General features: G+C 37.3%; 1 protein-coding gene across 12 annotated transcripts in view; it reads left to right on the forward strand.

Annotated features, from left to right (window-relative positions):
• LOC119507823 (protocadherin alpha-C2) overlaps positions 1 to 15,850 on the forward strand; it is a 210,462-nt gene that overhangs the window by 168,881 nt on the left and 25,731 nt on the right. For all 12 annotated transcript variants that reach the window (XM_037800982.1, XM_037800983.1, XM_037800985.1 and 9 more), the window contains exon 2: positions 6,561 to 6,619. In XM_037800982.1, the coding sequence (XP_037656910.1) occupies positions 6,561 to 6,619 (59 nt within the window). The remainder of the gene's footprint in view (positions 1 to 6,560; positions 6,620 to 15,850) is intronic.

Below are 15,850 nucleotides of genomic sequence, written 5' to 3' on the forward strand. Positions count from 1 at the left end.
AAATCAAAGAAGTTTTTAGATCGTAGCCTTTGGATATATATGGGCTTAGCTCTAAATATGGATGCTGTAGATATTGCTTAACAAATTCCTATGAATGCCTTTGGAATTGGGGTGGGCTGCAGGTGGTGAAAAGGCAGGAGCAAGCCAGACAAAGCTCAGCTTTGCCACCAGCTGTGAGCATAAGCTCAGAGGACCGACACTCTTACCCTCTTTCTCCTCACTCAAAGCTTGGGACGATTTGATGCATGAGCTGTGTCTGTCTTACATTGCCCTGTGTGTTAACATGTACCTCAGTACACAAATCTTTAATCTAGGAAGAATATTGGGTCAGAAAGTGCTTGCTCTTGTGGGATTTTGCCAGGAGAGCACGTGATTTTAATAAAGGCAAATTTCTGCCAGATACTTTCGGAAATTCACTGAAGAGCCTCACGATCAACAGCTCCTGAAATTATTGCAGTTATAGGGAGAGCGTGAGTCACAGTGTCATATCATGGCAAAACAGGATCACAAATCACTCAGCTCTGAAAGTCATCACTGCTAGATCAGCCTGTGAAATTCCTGTGCTGGACTTTCTCTTTTCCCTACCTAGTCATTGCAGGTGGTGGGATCAGACGGGGATTGTAAAGGAAAAGTAAGAGGATTTGCACTCACAGATTCCTCTGCTGTGTCATATATGTATGACTTCATTACCTGTAAGTCATACATTAGGGGAACACTTGTCAATACCTGACATTTGAGGAAACAACTCAGAAACTAACATACACAATCACAGTGCTAATGTATATTAAACCATGTCTGTCAGACTCCAAAGACTGCTTTTTTCAATAGTATGAGTAAACAGAAATCTCAGTGTTCGTATTCCTTTAATATGGGATACTCAGGCATTTAGGCTGCTATTGATTCCCCTAGTAATGTAAATGAACTGCTTTTGGAAAAAAGAGTAATTCCTTGCATAGAAGAAGGTAACAATTGGCAGAATCAGTGAATAGAAATGTTACTGCCAGGCTAATGTGTTTTCTGCATTTGCTTATTTGTTTTACTATTGGCAAAACTTGTTAAAATCTTTTTGTCTTTGTTCTTTCACTGATTTCTCTCTTTTTGCTTATTAAACATCAGCATTTAACAGCAGGCTCTAATCTTTTAGTGGATTTTACCCCCAGCAAAGTCATTTCACGAGCCACTTGTGTAGTGAAGTTTTTGAAGTAACTATTTGGCAATGGGGCAGAATGTCTCTTTGGATATTTATAAAAACCTGATATTAAATGTGGCTGGCAACTCCTTCAGAGCCTCCATGAAAAGAAACCAAATCTTAATGTGGATTCTGTGCATTTATGGTCCTGATGCTGTGATTGCTGATGCGTCATTTTGCATACTCTGGGCAGATTTGTCCAACTGCATCTTGCTGGGACCAGCTGGCTTAGCATGTGGAAATTACAAAACAGTAGTAGATATAAGTCTGTATTCACTTTCACATATTCTAAAGCAATCTGTATTCACTAGATCTTCAGTCGAATTATTTTTGCCACTGTGTGTGCATATTCACCCAGATTCCAGATGTAGTGACTTGAAAGAGTTAGTCCTTCTTTCAGTGTCACCTAATTTATTTCCCCCAGGACTGACTTTTCCAGCTGGTGAGTGGGTTCTGGGATCAGAGTTTGTACTCAGTGTAAAATGACATGGTGATGAATTTATAAAAATTGCACAATGATCAGAATAAGGCAAAGAAATTGTATCTTTGAACTTCCATTCCAGTGTTTCTTTCTTTGATGGTCACTTTTGAGTGAGTGGAGCTATTTTGTTTTGCCATTTCCATATTGGTTATAGGACTGTTCTCCTGAGAAAAGGCTTATTTTCTTTGGTCTGATAATGTAATATTTTCTTCAAATTACCTCCTTCCTCCCTTTTTCTACAGACCTTCTGAGCCATATGGAATTAAGACTGAGCTCTTCTCTGTCTCTTTATCTTGTACATACCCTGACTAATGAAGAAATCTATTTATTGTGGCTGAAATGTCATTGGCATACCCTTTCCTCTGACCCAGGAGTATGCCATCACATGGTCATCTGGTCTAACTCAGAACACTCTGCAGGGACAAAGCCTGGCACATTATAAATTGTCTATTGGCATGCTGTCTGCTTGACAGAATAGCAGAATCAGTTCTGGATATTTGCTTTGGTTGGCCACCAGTTTTTTCTCTCAATGAAAGATAAGAATGATGCCTATTTGTAAATGTTTGAAAAAAATTTCAGTCACCAAGCCCAGAAGTGTAGCTGAATTTTTGGGGGATTTATGGGTGTCTTTAAATGTGACTTTTGCAGTACTTCACCTGGACTGATGCTCCTGTGCATATTATAATAAGAACATAAAATTTAGCTTATTCATATGATAGTATTTGGGGAGATATAATCTATAACGATGATTTCAAACATCAAAGATCAAGAGGAATCCTTAGCAGCGTTTCAGTCTACTAGCCTAAAAATTATACAAGTGTTTCCTTCCAAAAATTTGAACTTGAAAACTGCATAGATACATCTGACTTTGCAAAGGTGACAAGAAATGTTAGTTCTTTGGCACATAAGCAACATCAGTTCCTTTCTGGCTTTGCAGGGTCAGGACTCTGGGCTCCAGGGAAGTGAAACTGTGAGTGGGAGAGTAACTGCTGTGCTGGCAGGCTGTGCATGCAGCATTAAGCAAACTTAGCATTTTCTGTTGTACAGGAATCCATTAGGTAGGTTTTAAGGCTATGCTTATTTTACTTCTCTGCTTTGTGGATTAGGGTTGTAAGTGGCTGTTTTCAAGGGAAGTATCCCACCTAGAATTCTCATATTTATCATCTCTTCATTTTGATTTACCAGAAAACAAATAGGAACATAACAATGATTATGTTAAATGTTATATTCCTTTTTGTCTTAATTGCCAATAGTTTATATATTCATTTTCTATTGCTGTCTAACAAATTACTACAAATCAGTGGCTAAAAACAACACCCATTTATTATCTCCCAGTCCCTCCTGGTGTGGTTGCGTTCTCTGCCCAGGTTTTCAGACAGTTGAAATAAACGTGTTGGCCTGGCTGGTTCTCATCTTGAAGCTCTGGGAAAGAATCCACTTTGAAACTCATTCACACTGTAGACAGAGTTCAATTCCTTGAGGGCATAGAACCGAGGTTTCTGTTTTCTTCCTGGCTGTCGGCTGGAGGTGGCTCTTGGCAACTAAAGGTTACTCTCAGGTGCATACCCCACAGCCCCCTCTATCCTCAGAGCTGGCAACTGAGAATCTTCTCTCACATAGGTTCCCTCTCTCACTTGGAACTCTCTGACTTCTGTCTCTGGCCTCTAGCCCCAGATTTAAAGGGTATGATTAGGTCAGGCCCACCCCAGGATTTCCCTTTCTTAGTTGTCTGTGCTATATAACATAACCTAATCACAGGAGTAAAATCCATCATAGTCACAGTCTTGGGAGTTAGGCAGAGTGTGTACACCAAGGTATGGGGACTTGGGAGCTAACTTAGAACTCTGCCTATCACCGTTTATATCAATCTTCACAGAACATTACTGTGGAAAATCTGCAGTGGATACCTCCGTAATAGAGCCCTTTTAGAAAAGAAAAGAAGATGCTCTATGTAGTCTCATGTCTCAGAGAGCTGTTTATGTCTTCAACATGGATTTCCATGATAAGAAGATAGTATATTATTTCACTGAGTAGTCATGTGATTTTATTAATGCCTTAGGGTCCTGTTTACCTATTTTATTTTAAATATGTGGTAGAAGAGGTGATTCACCTGTCTATATCTCAAGTGATTTCTGGTATAAGTCATAACACAATTACAGAGAAATTAAATCTTTGCTATTATTTTGATAGAAACTTAATCTTGTTCTTCAATATTGCTATATCACCCAAATTAGTTTTCTGCATCTGCAGTTTTATCATGATTATTCTGTTAATTGACTAAGCTTTGAAGCATCAGAATATACTGGGGATTTTTACCAATAGAAATTAAGCATTGTCGTGGGATGTATCATCCAGGTACTAGAGAACTAAATAGCCTCACATTTAGTTCAAGGTCTTACTATATGCCTCACTGTCAGGAATATCAGTAGTCAAATCATCTTTCAGCTTGGATTTTTCCAAATTTAGCCAAGTTCTGGATGGAATCCTGTACATTTTATTACCTTTAATCTTCCCTTGTTTTAAAATAAATCAATATCTGGGAAACCCAGAAGCAAAAAAAGACAAAAAAGAAAAATACATGTTGTTCTATCTAAAATTTTTTAAACCACAGACTTTTGCATTAGAGGGTCTTAAACACGAATTTCAGCCAAGCTTACCAATCAGGCAAGTCATTTAATCTCTCCAAAGCTCAGATTTCTCATTTTTGAAATTTGTGTACAGTAATGCTAATAAGCTTGCATGATAGTTCATGCATTCAAAAGCATTTTAAGTACCTACCAAATGCCAGAACACTGCTAGGCTTCTGAGGATATAACAATGAACAAGACAGATACAGCCCCTGCTTTCATGGCGTTTACAGTCAGATGAAGAAAATGTCAGGGCAAATGCAATAATATGTGTAAAGTGATTATCCCATTGCTTAGTATCGAGTAGATACTTAAAAGATATTAATTTGTTTCTTCCTCACCTTTTCCCTGCTTGATCTTACTGCCATAAAAACTCTCCTAATCGTGATTCTGGCAAATGAGTCTGAGAAGCATCTTGTTGATGGATTATGGAAAATAGCAGCATGACAAATAAAATGTGTCACTGAGGGAGTGAAATTGTGCAGTGAACTGAGTTTCCTGGTCAGTTTGTGCCTTTCAGCAAAATGAGGTTGGTGATTTCATTCCAAAGACTAAATTGCAGCACTTTTCATCATGAATTTTACTCAGTCTTAGAAAAATTGGCAGCATTCATTCAACAGATGTCAGAGTCTTTCTAGATGGAAGGTTCCTGCTGCCGACAAGCTGACACTAGTGCTCCTGATGGAAAGGAGACAGTGATGATGATGATTCATAAAAAGTATTTCAGTCATATTTTCAGGTTTTCAAAATGATTTGCAAATATTTTCTCTTGTTTCCATTAATGCCACTGGTAGAAAATGGGAGCTCCTTCATTTGGCCTCCAGAATTTTATGCTGCCTTATATGAGATATCCATAGTAATCTGTCAGAACTTGAAAACCAAAGATGAAGCAGTTTGCATATTCATATCTTGCCAGTGGAGTGAAATAGGATCAAAGAGGGCATATAGGATGGGGGACAGTTGAGGTCAAATCATTTTCTGGCCTTAACTTTGGCTAAACCTCTGAATACCATCTAGCCTTCCCACAGTCCATCTGGAAGTTGGCATGCTAATCACTCCCCCCACCAGGTTTTTGAAGAGGTGTCTTATGAAATACTTTGTTTCTCTTGAGTGAACTATAAGAATGATAGGAATGAGAATTATTGACAGTTTGAAATAGTTTTGTGGCTTTGTGTCTACCAAATATGATAAGTATAATCCAGAAAAAAATGTGAAGTACAGCCTCTATTCTCCCATCTTTCCACTCAAACAGACCTTGATATTCAATGATGGGGTCACTTTTATCTCTACCCATGAAACACATCTAGAGGGCCATTTTGTCACAGGTGTTTCATAATAAAATTATTTCTAATTGATGCAAGACAGTGGTGGTAATAGATTTTGTCCTCAAAGATTCCTGAGTAGCTTCTACCCAACACATAATTTCCCAAAGAGTCTGTAGGTACCCGTATTTCCCTCTTTGTCCCCTCTGCTTTGGATTGACAGTTTGTAGACAAAGGACAATAGCAGATCTTCCCAATGCACACATGGTGCAGGAAGAGTCAGGCTCTTCTTGTGTTTCAGCTACTCCCTGCTAAGCACTAAGAGCTTACTGAACAGTAACTGAGTGAGGAAGCAAAGCACTCAGGGGGCAGTAGGGAACAAGTACAATTGCATGAACAGGATTATGTAGCTAAACAAGGTCAAACTCTGCAATGGTTTGTTTTCCCCTTCCTAGTATTCCTCTTCAATCAGCATAAGAGCCTGTTATCAGTTGCTAGTGTTATGACTGGGCACATCCATCTTGGATAAAAGATGCTGCAGTCTGCAAAGCAGTCAACAGATTGTAGTATTCTGCAGTCCAGCCAGACCAGCCAAATGTGTATAGTTGTATGCCCTGTTATACCTACATTCCTGAATTGGGGTTTTCCCTTAATGGGGCATTTGAGGCAAGAGCAGTGAAAGCTTTTCCTGTCCCCAAACAGACTGCTCGTTCTCTAGTATTTTAAGAATTAAATTCCTGCAAAGGGCAAGGCAAAGCCAAAGCTGGCCCTTGCAACATCATTAAGCCTGGTTTGCCGCATTTAAGTCTGTGCAAGGAGACTGACAGCTAATTTAGTTTTCTCCTAAAGTATTTATGTATATGGATATCATCTTAGAGTTGCACATGAAATAGCTCATTCAATCCTTATATTAGATGCCTAGAAATACTTTAAGGTAAAAACTAATTGAGTAACATTACATTTTCTCATCTTAACAGAAAACTTCTTTTGTGTTTTTGCAGCCACGACAGCCCAACCCTGACTGGCGTTACTCTGCCTCCCTGAGAGCAGGAATGCATAGGTATGTATTTCCCTCTTTCCTTCAGTCAGAAGTAACTTTAGCTTTGTATGGCTCAGATAAACAGTGTCTTCATAGGCCAGAAGCAGCTCTCAAAACTGAGAAGCTTTAGATATATTTTTCCAGGGGAATGCAATTATTTTTGTCTTCATGTCTTTCTATTCTTTGAAACATTGAAAGTGATCAGTGCCAAATGCTTATCCGGTGCTGGCAAAATAAGAATCCCCTGTAAAATTAGAGTCAGGCTGCTGCATACTTTCTATCACTGAAATTTCTATAAGGATGTGTCAAAAGAAAACTGAGTCACCAACAATAATCAATATGATGGATTTCTTGAGAGGAGCTGTTCAATCAGGGAGATCTCAAACCAAACTAAAAGTCTCAAAATAGTTAGAAAGTTAAATTGGCTTATGAAGGCAATTACGGGATTTCCAAAGGGAAGGTTACAGTGATTGGTTGACATTTAAGATCTTATGAAGTGGGGAATGATCGTAGATTGGTTATTATAGCGTACTTGTCTATTTCTGATAGGTTACCTCTACTGGACCAAAACCAGCTTGTTTCCAAATGTTACTTAAACTGCAACCTTTCTAGGTTTTCCAAGTTTTTTCAGAAAGCCCCCACTTTTATCTTTAGCTCTTTAGAAAGTCCCTGCCATTTCTCAGAAAAGGGAGTCATTCCCAGCAATGCCAATGTCGGCAGCCCATTTATTTTACTTAACAGTCCTCCTTTTTGGTCACTTTTCCAATGATGTGTTTGGAACAGCCTGGTCACAGTCTAGTCACCACCATCGGTCTCTCTCTCAACCGTTGGTCCCAGTGGTTTCAGTATCAGGAAGTCACAGCAAACTCAATTTTTGCTTTTTTCCTTTTGCTTTTCACACTGGTTTTTCCTTTCTTGACTGTAGTGGAGTGTGTTAGGTGGCCATTGAATTACATTGAAGACTCTTAGAGTGGGGTTACTTACCTGTTTGAGTGGCTTATGGTTTCTGCCCTCTTTTTGAGCCAGGTGACCTATTATTGATCTTATGTTTAATTTTAGTCTTGGTCCACCAGACACAGTCCCATTTCCAACTCATTTTATTTTTGATTGGCTATTTTAAGAGCAATCATTTGGCTCACAGGTGACAAGGAATTTGAAGAAATTATTGAAACACAATTGGTACAACAAGAAATTGAAAATTAATTCTAATGATTATTAAAAACATGAATCCAAAGCATATTATTTGTTCCCAAATCCATTGTACTAGGAACCAAGGTCAGGAAGTAAATCTGTCCACTGAAATGTTTGTGCCTGACCAATATTGTGGAATACTCAAATTTGATCTTCAAAAAATTTTAAATTGTTTACCACAGTGCCAGATTTACCAGTATGAAAGCAATGTTGTTCATGTATTAAGGCACAAGTTCCCCCCAGTTCCTGTCTATTTTGCAAAACCATGGATGCTGGACTGTTTACATCATCTTGGAGGTCCTGAAGGTTTTAGGGTAGTCTTAAAATTCTGTTCCATAACCTTAGATATATTTATAATTGCTTGCTCCAGATCCTGCTTACCCAAGGAAGGTATGATGCACATGAAAGAATGAAACCCCATATTATGGTATGTTAAGGGTTTGGGGTTATTATCCCTTTTTTGACAGGTTGAGACTCGATGTACAAAGAAGCCTAAATTAACTATTTGGTTAGCATGTAGGGTACATGATTTTGACACAGTTGGAGCAAGATATCCTAATCTGTGTCTTCGTGACCTATCATGGGGAAATGCTTTATGTAGCCTTTTTCCACAAAAAATAAACATTGCCTCAGTAACTTTATGTGTAAAGTAGAACTGTCTCAAATGATAGTGTCTTTACAAGACCAGGATATTGGGGATTTAGTTAAATTAGAAGAACAAACTATTTCTGGTAAAGAGCCACAAAAGACAAAAGGCAAATCCAGTCATTGTATGGGTAGAATTTTCTCTGTAAGTTCATCTGGAGTGTTGATCATCCCAGAGAACATCAAACTTAAAGGTATTATATAAGGGAATTCCATCATTGAATGAATTGTAAAAAAAAAATTGGGGGCTATTTTGAAACTCTACATGCTAAGGTTAAATTCATGATGGCTAATGTGCCATTTATTTTATTTTATTTTACTTTATTTTTTTAAATCTTCATTTTATTGAGATATATTCACATACCACGCAGTCATACAAAACAAATCGTACATTCGATTGTTCACAGTACCATTACATAGTTGTGCATTCATCACCTAAATCAATCCCTGACACCTTCATTAGCACACACACAAAAATAACAAGAATAATAATTAAAGTGAAAAAGAGCAATTAAAGTAAAAAAGAACACTGGGTGCCTTTGTCTGTTTGTTTGTTTGTTTCCTTCCCCTATTTTTCTACTCATCCATCCATAAACTAGACAAAGGGGAGTGTAGTCCTTATGGCTTTCCCAATCCCATTGTCACCCCTCATAAGCTACATTTTTATACAATTGTCTTCGAGATTCATGGGTTCTGGGTTGTAGTTTGATAGTTTCAGGTATCTACCACCAGCTACCCCAATTCTTTAGAACCTAAAAAGGGTTGTCTAAAGTGTGCGTAAGAGTGCCCACCAGAGTGACCTCTCGGCTCCTTTTGGAATCTCTCTGCCACTGAAGCTTATTTCATTTCCTTTCACATCCCCCTTTTGGTCAAGAAGATGTTCTCTATCCCACGATGCCAGGTCTACATTCCTCCCCGGGAGTCATATTCCATGTTGCCAGGGAGATTCACTCCCCTGGGTGTCTGATCCCACGTAGGGGGGAGGGCAGTGATTTCACCTTTCAAGTTGTACCATTTATTTTAAGGCCAGCATCATCATAAGCAAGGAGCCATTTAATATATTTATGATGACATAATAAGGTTTAATCACATAAGTCAGAGGGAATTTCTCCTAAGTGGTGTTTTCCATTGGGGTTTTCTAAACAAATAAGAAAATTGACAATGAAAATATGAGTTTAGTCTGTGGATGTATTGGCATTAGTAGTTCTTTGTACTCGATGTCCCATCTTGGTACTAAGGCAGTTCTAAATGCAGTTGCAGGAGCTGGATGTATATAAATTTCTGTCTTTTTTCAGATAGCAAATTTTGTACACACCAGCAGTCAGTTAAGTGGGATATATCAGAGGTTTTTCTGTATTGCTGGAGCTAAAGGGTGGTGTAAATTTAAAATACTTGGGATGAATAAAAGCAATATTATTATAACTAAAGATTTAATTTGGCACAATGAAAGGTTGACAAGTAGGGCAATAAAAGAAATTCAAAAGGTAGGAATAATATTACAAGATATGGGAACCAAATGGGGTAAGTTTAAGACTATGATTTCTTGTTCTGTGATCTTGGGTAAAGCGGATCATCTCTGAAGTCATCTGCTTCTGGGACCCAGTTGATCCTGATTCTTAACCAATTTTGTTTTTTGTTTTTTGTTTTTTGTTTTTTTCTTAATCAGTTTTAATTTATAGTCATTTATAGGGGTGAATGTTCAATTTTAGTCTCTCAGTAATACCCACTTAAACTGGGAAATATGAATCCAAGGGTTAATTTTCTGCAATTTAACAGTTATAATTTTTTTTTTTTTTTTTTAGTAAGCCTGATTAGGTCCTTTTTAGTAAGGTTTAAAACACAATCTGGAAATATGAAGTCTCAAAGAGAAATTAAAAAGACATTATCTAGGATTTGATTTGGTAAAAGTTGTCAAAGGTTTGAACACTTAAACAAGATCATGGGTCACTGTGAAACACTGGGTTCCTATATAACCAAAGTATTAATAGAAATTTAGAGAAGTTATGGGAGGTAGTATTACTGTTTAAATTTCAAGAAACTGTTTTTACATTTTGGCCATTTATACTGATTACTCAAAGGGGAAAAAAACTCTTAGTAAGAGCAAATCAGCAATCCAAGGTCATTGGTCATTTTAACAGAGAGAAACCCAAATCAATATATTGCTTGATATGAAGGCTCTTAAAAATTTTATAAATAAACCCATAAAGCCTACCTAACTTTGACTATATGGAATAAAATTCCTTTCCACAAACCTGCAACTTTCCATAACCACTCAGGTTTTGCCCTACATTTTCTTCTTCATTTTACAATAGCTAGTCCTTTTATTTTAAGACAAAACTACTCTCTCTTTTTCCTTTATAAAAATACATTCTATATACTTTACATACTTACGTTACCAAAGAAATTCTAAAAACTGTCTTTAAGCAATTATTTTTAAAGTAAACCATCAAAATAATGACTCAAATTGGTTAAAGCAAACTTTACAATCTTGTCATCTTAAGCATTTAGTAAACACGTTAGTTTATTTGCTCAGTAAATGTTACAACCGTATAACTTTAGGAAGAACACACCCAAGTCAAATAAAAACATGCCTATATATTGTATCCAACACTAATAACTGAAATTTAACCAACAATGTAGTGGTATTTGCTAAAGATCTATCTAGATTGTGTGAACATGGATTTCTTAAAATGTTTGGGTTAACTTTGAGAACATCTGAAGCATTAGAAGTCCAGTTTCTTTAATTCTTGGGTTTAGGAGTATCCAATTTATATTAGCACTTATTTATCCTTAAACCAACTTGAACAAGGTTCCTTTAAGGAATTTTACAAGTTATTTTGGCAATACCATCTGGAGATAAAAAATACTGTACAAATCATATATATATGTTATATGTATATGTATGTACTGTATATAAACATTTAGGCAAACACAATTTAAAAATCCTGACAATTCAAACATTTTAGCCATGAGTCAAAAAAATTGACTCTTAAAAACATGAGAACAAAAAAAAAAAAGAAGAAAAAAACTCTCTAAATTACGTAAAAATGCTGGCTTTTTGTTTTTGCCCTGGCACATGGTGGATCTCTATTGACTTCTACACTTTTAAGTGAGACCTCCAAGGGATAAATTTTAGTTAGGTAAGCCTAAGGTTTGATTGGATAAAAGGCCAACTCATGTTATTCCTGTCATTGTAATGATTCATTAATTAATTTATAAAGAGCAATAGCCAATTGAGAGAAGTTAGGACAGTAGCCAGTATGTCTTAAAAAGGCTTTGACAGGGATAATTTAGGTAAAGGCTTGCAAGGGTCAATTTGTGTTTTTATAGGGTCAGTATTGTTATTGTGCCCCATATCAGTGGCAGGGAAGTCTGTATAAGCCTTCAGAAGAGAAGGTACTGGGTGATCTGGAATGTCAAATTTTGTTCTGTCAGGTATAAAATCTAATTTATAATTCTAATTTGTGAGAGCATCTCTCTCTCAAAGATTTTCTGGAGATGTCTCACAAAGAAAAAGGAATATTCATCATTTAGGGGCCTTATTGTTGTGAAAAGTGGTTTGGACAATGGACAATTAAAAAGGACATCTGATCTAGTTGATTTAATTTCTTCTACAATTTAATCTGATTTTTCTTGGGGTCCAGGAAATTCTTTATAATGGGTTGAAGTTTAGCTTTTGTCCAAGATTTAAATTCAGCAGTGGCTGGTATGCTGGGCTCAGGAGATGGTCTAATTTTTAGGGGCATCTAACTTGCAGGTTTTAGGGGATCAGGTGGTAAGGGGAGTGGATGAAAGGGGTCTGTAGGACCATAAAGTAGGGAGCAGAAGGTTTTTCAGTTATTTTGCATGCTGTATTGGAGTTATTTTGTCTTTTAGAAGTTACTGAATCCCAATAAAAAAAGCTGAACACCAATTATTGAATACCAATAACCCTTTTGTAGAGTTCAGGAAACTGTCTTTTCAAGTGCATCTCTCAAGTGTACTATTTTAAATAGCTCAAATGTTCCCCAAAGTGGCCCTGCAAACTCAAGTCATCCCTGGGGAGACTTACCCATTTATTCAAAAACAAACATGAACTAGACCCATAATGAGAAAACATGTAAGTAACAGGCATCTTTGTGGAAGGAGAAGAAAGAGATTTAAGTTTGAATTGAGAAGATCTATCGAAGGTTCCAAAAATGAAAATTATATGGAGGTCCCATAAACAGAAATGGCAGCTGTCTTACGGTGTACCAGAACCTTTGTGTTGTGCACCCCCACCCCCCACCCCTGATGGAACACTGTACACACCAAAGAGATGTTTGGACCAGACCAAAACAAAACCGAAAACAAGTCTAACAATACACCTGAAGAGCTCAACACAAAGCGGAACTCAGATCTGGGAGAAACTTACCCCTTAGGCTCTGTGGGTGGCAAGAGAACAGTGGACACAAAAGGTCCCATGGGTACTGAAACAGGGCCACTCATTAGCCATGGGGAGAGTCGGCGGCATGGGGGTGAGGGATCTTCTCTGGATCCCACTTTTGACATCAGAAACTGTCAAAAGAAAACAGAGTCACCAACAATAACCAGTAGTCAATACAATGGGTTTATTGAAGGAGAAACTGCTCAGTCAGGGAGATCTCAAATCAAAGTAAAAGTCTCAAAGTAGTTAGCAAGTTACATTGGCTTATAAAGGCAATTAGGGGATTTCCAAAGGGAAGGTTAGAATAATTTGTTGACATTTAGGTTCCTTATTTCAAGGGAGGGTCTTACAAAATGGGAAGTGATCACAGATTAACCAGATTATAGTATTCTTGTCTATTTCTGATAGGTTATCTCTATTGGATCAAAACCAGCTTGTTCCCAAATGTTTCTTAAACTGCAACTATTGCAGGGTATGCTTAATTTTTTTGGAAAGCCCCCACTTTTATTTTTAACTCTTTAGAAAGTCTCTGTCACTTCTCAGAAAAGGGGGTTGCTTCCAACAATGCCAATGTAGGCAGGCAATTTATTTCACAAAATAATTATTTTTTATCAAAAGCAATTCCAACTTCCTTCATCCTGTCTCTGCTTTCTGTTCCTCCCTTAAAAATTGTAATTACTACTGATGCTTTTGGACTTGGATGTGTTGTGTAATGTATGTGTGATGTTGTCTACCTTGGTTTTCTATCACACATTGACTACTACATCCTATTAACTAACAACTGACAGTTGTTGTTGTTCATGTTCACCCCTATTACAGCCTCTTTATCTTTGCCATCGCATTGCTATCTTTTTATCATCAATGGCATGGGCTCTCAGAGGATGAGCCATGTGAAGGGCTATTATGGAATATCTGGGGCCTGAATCTAGCTTACTTTAAATTAATCTAGAGTAATAGATTACTCTAAGGCTCAGATTAAATATAATTTTGCTTTCTCTACTTTGTCTCTTTGACAGTAATTGATTAACTACCATTATTCTCAGAGCTTATCCATGCCATGGGGCCAAATAAAAGATTCAATTTTTGTAAATGTCTTTGGAAACCAAATAGGGAGGGCCAAGAAACTATTGCTCACTACCTCCAAAAGGATTTATTTTTAAAGAGGTAATAAACTCCAAACTTAAGCCCCTCAAAATATCTGGGCAATTGTTAAGACAGGTCTTCACCAAACCTAGATCAGTTTCTAAAGAGAGATCTTACGAAGTATGTGCTGAGTTCATGAAAAATTAGAGTTATCCCATTAAAAATATATTAAGTTAAAATAAATTAACACACTCTCATGCATTACAAATTGAGCAGAAATCATATTGGGTACTATTTCTGAACCAGAAGCAATCAGGGAAGGGCTGAAGACAGGTAGTGGGCTTGGTGAGATGTCATACTGGAACCTGGATTAGCATTTTAGGCCTGAAACACTCACATGGATGCCTGAATACTAGGCTTCAGAAGGATTCTTTCCGTTAGTTGGAGACCAACTTACGCTTTCATCTGCATATAAGCTATTTGTGGAGCCGCATAATAGGTAAAAGTGTGGTTTGCAATACCAATTCTTTCTGCCCAGTTGAAGTAAGTAAAGTCAGTGCTTTGCTTAGAAAGTACTGAAGGTATGAGATGTACCCTAAAAACCACATTTAAAATAAATAATATACTAAAACATATCACTTCCTTATCCCATTTTCAAAAGAAAAAAAAAGGCAAAGGATAAATGGAGATCTCTTAAATTGAGATTATGAGATTTAAATAGGATACGAAATGAAATACAATTTTGAACACCAAAATGCCATTTCTTCCTTACAACATAGTAGGTTGAAGATATATTAGAGTTGTGAGCTTAAATAATATTTTTTTTCCACATATGCTTGACTTCCTGGCCTTTCTAGCCTCAGACATCACATAGATGGTTTTTTTTTAAAAACTCTGCTTTGACCTGAGCTAGATGCAGAGTGGTTACATCTTCTGGCTGAACCTATATAATTTACTGGTGGTACCCAGGAACACCTGAAGAATATTAGTATATGGAAAAAGACAACGATGCTAGGGCATAGGTGAAGGGAAGAAGAGTGAAAAGGCAAAGCTTAATGAGTGAATTTCCACTATTTATGTTGTTCAAAGTCAAAGAGTAAGAGAATGATTAACTTATAGATCTCCCTCCGCCCCAAGTAGTTCAAGTTTGCCTGCTCTGTCGCCCCACATAAATCCTTCACTCAATGCTATAAGTTTTACTTTAGTAATTTCATTTGCAAAATAAACAAATGTCTGGTGGAAAAGGGTCCTCTAATTTTGGTGAGGGTTTTCTTTGACTACATTCACTCTAGGATTCCAGTCTTCATTCATTCATCCATCCAACACATATTTGAGGGTCTAATGTGTGCCGGCATTAGGCATAAATGAATACAATGTTCTCCCCACCCTTGAACAGCTTATGTTCTATCTGTTTGCCTCTAAGGGTCTCCCAGTTCACGTCTCACTCCTGCAGTGTTTCATACTGAATGAATCTCCTCTGGACTGGGACCCGCAGGAGTGGTGGTGATAGGGTTCTTCTAGTCTCAGGAAATGTAGGGTGGGTCATCTATTCCTGAAAGACATGGAAAGAATAAAACAGAAAATGAGGTTAAGAATTGATTGGGTAGACAAACTGGAATAATACTACAATTGTCAGCAGATCATTTTAGTGTGTTTTCCTCTTTGCTATAGAGAACCCAGAAACAAGGGAACTTGCAAGAGAGGTTCTTTGGAGGACAAGCTTTCTTGTCTGCCTCAGCATTGGTATTAAAATGGCATTAGTCAAACAATTAAAAAAAAAAGGCATTAGCCCCCTGGTGGGCTTCCTGTTAGGTTTAGTGAGAGCCACATAGCATTGATGGAAACCAAAGTGCCATAAAGATAAAACATATTTATTGCCTGATGGTATAGTTTCTCAGTTGCTAAAACAAATACCATATAATAGGTTG

This window comes from Choloepus didactylus, chromosome 13, assembly GCF_015220235.1.
Source record: "Choloepus didactylus isolate mChoDid1 chromosome 13, mChoDid1.pri, whole genome shotgun sequence".
Taxonomy (NCBI): Eukaryota; Metazoa; Chordata; class Mammalia; order Pilosa; family Megalonychidae; genus Choloepus; species Choloepus didactylus.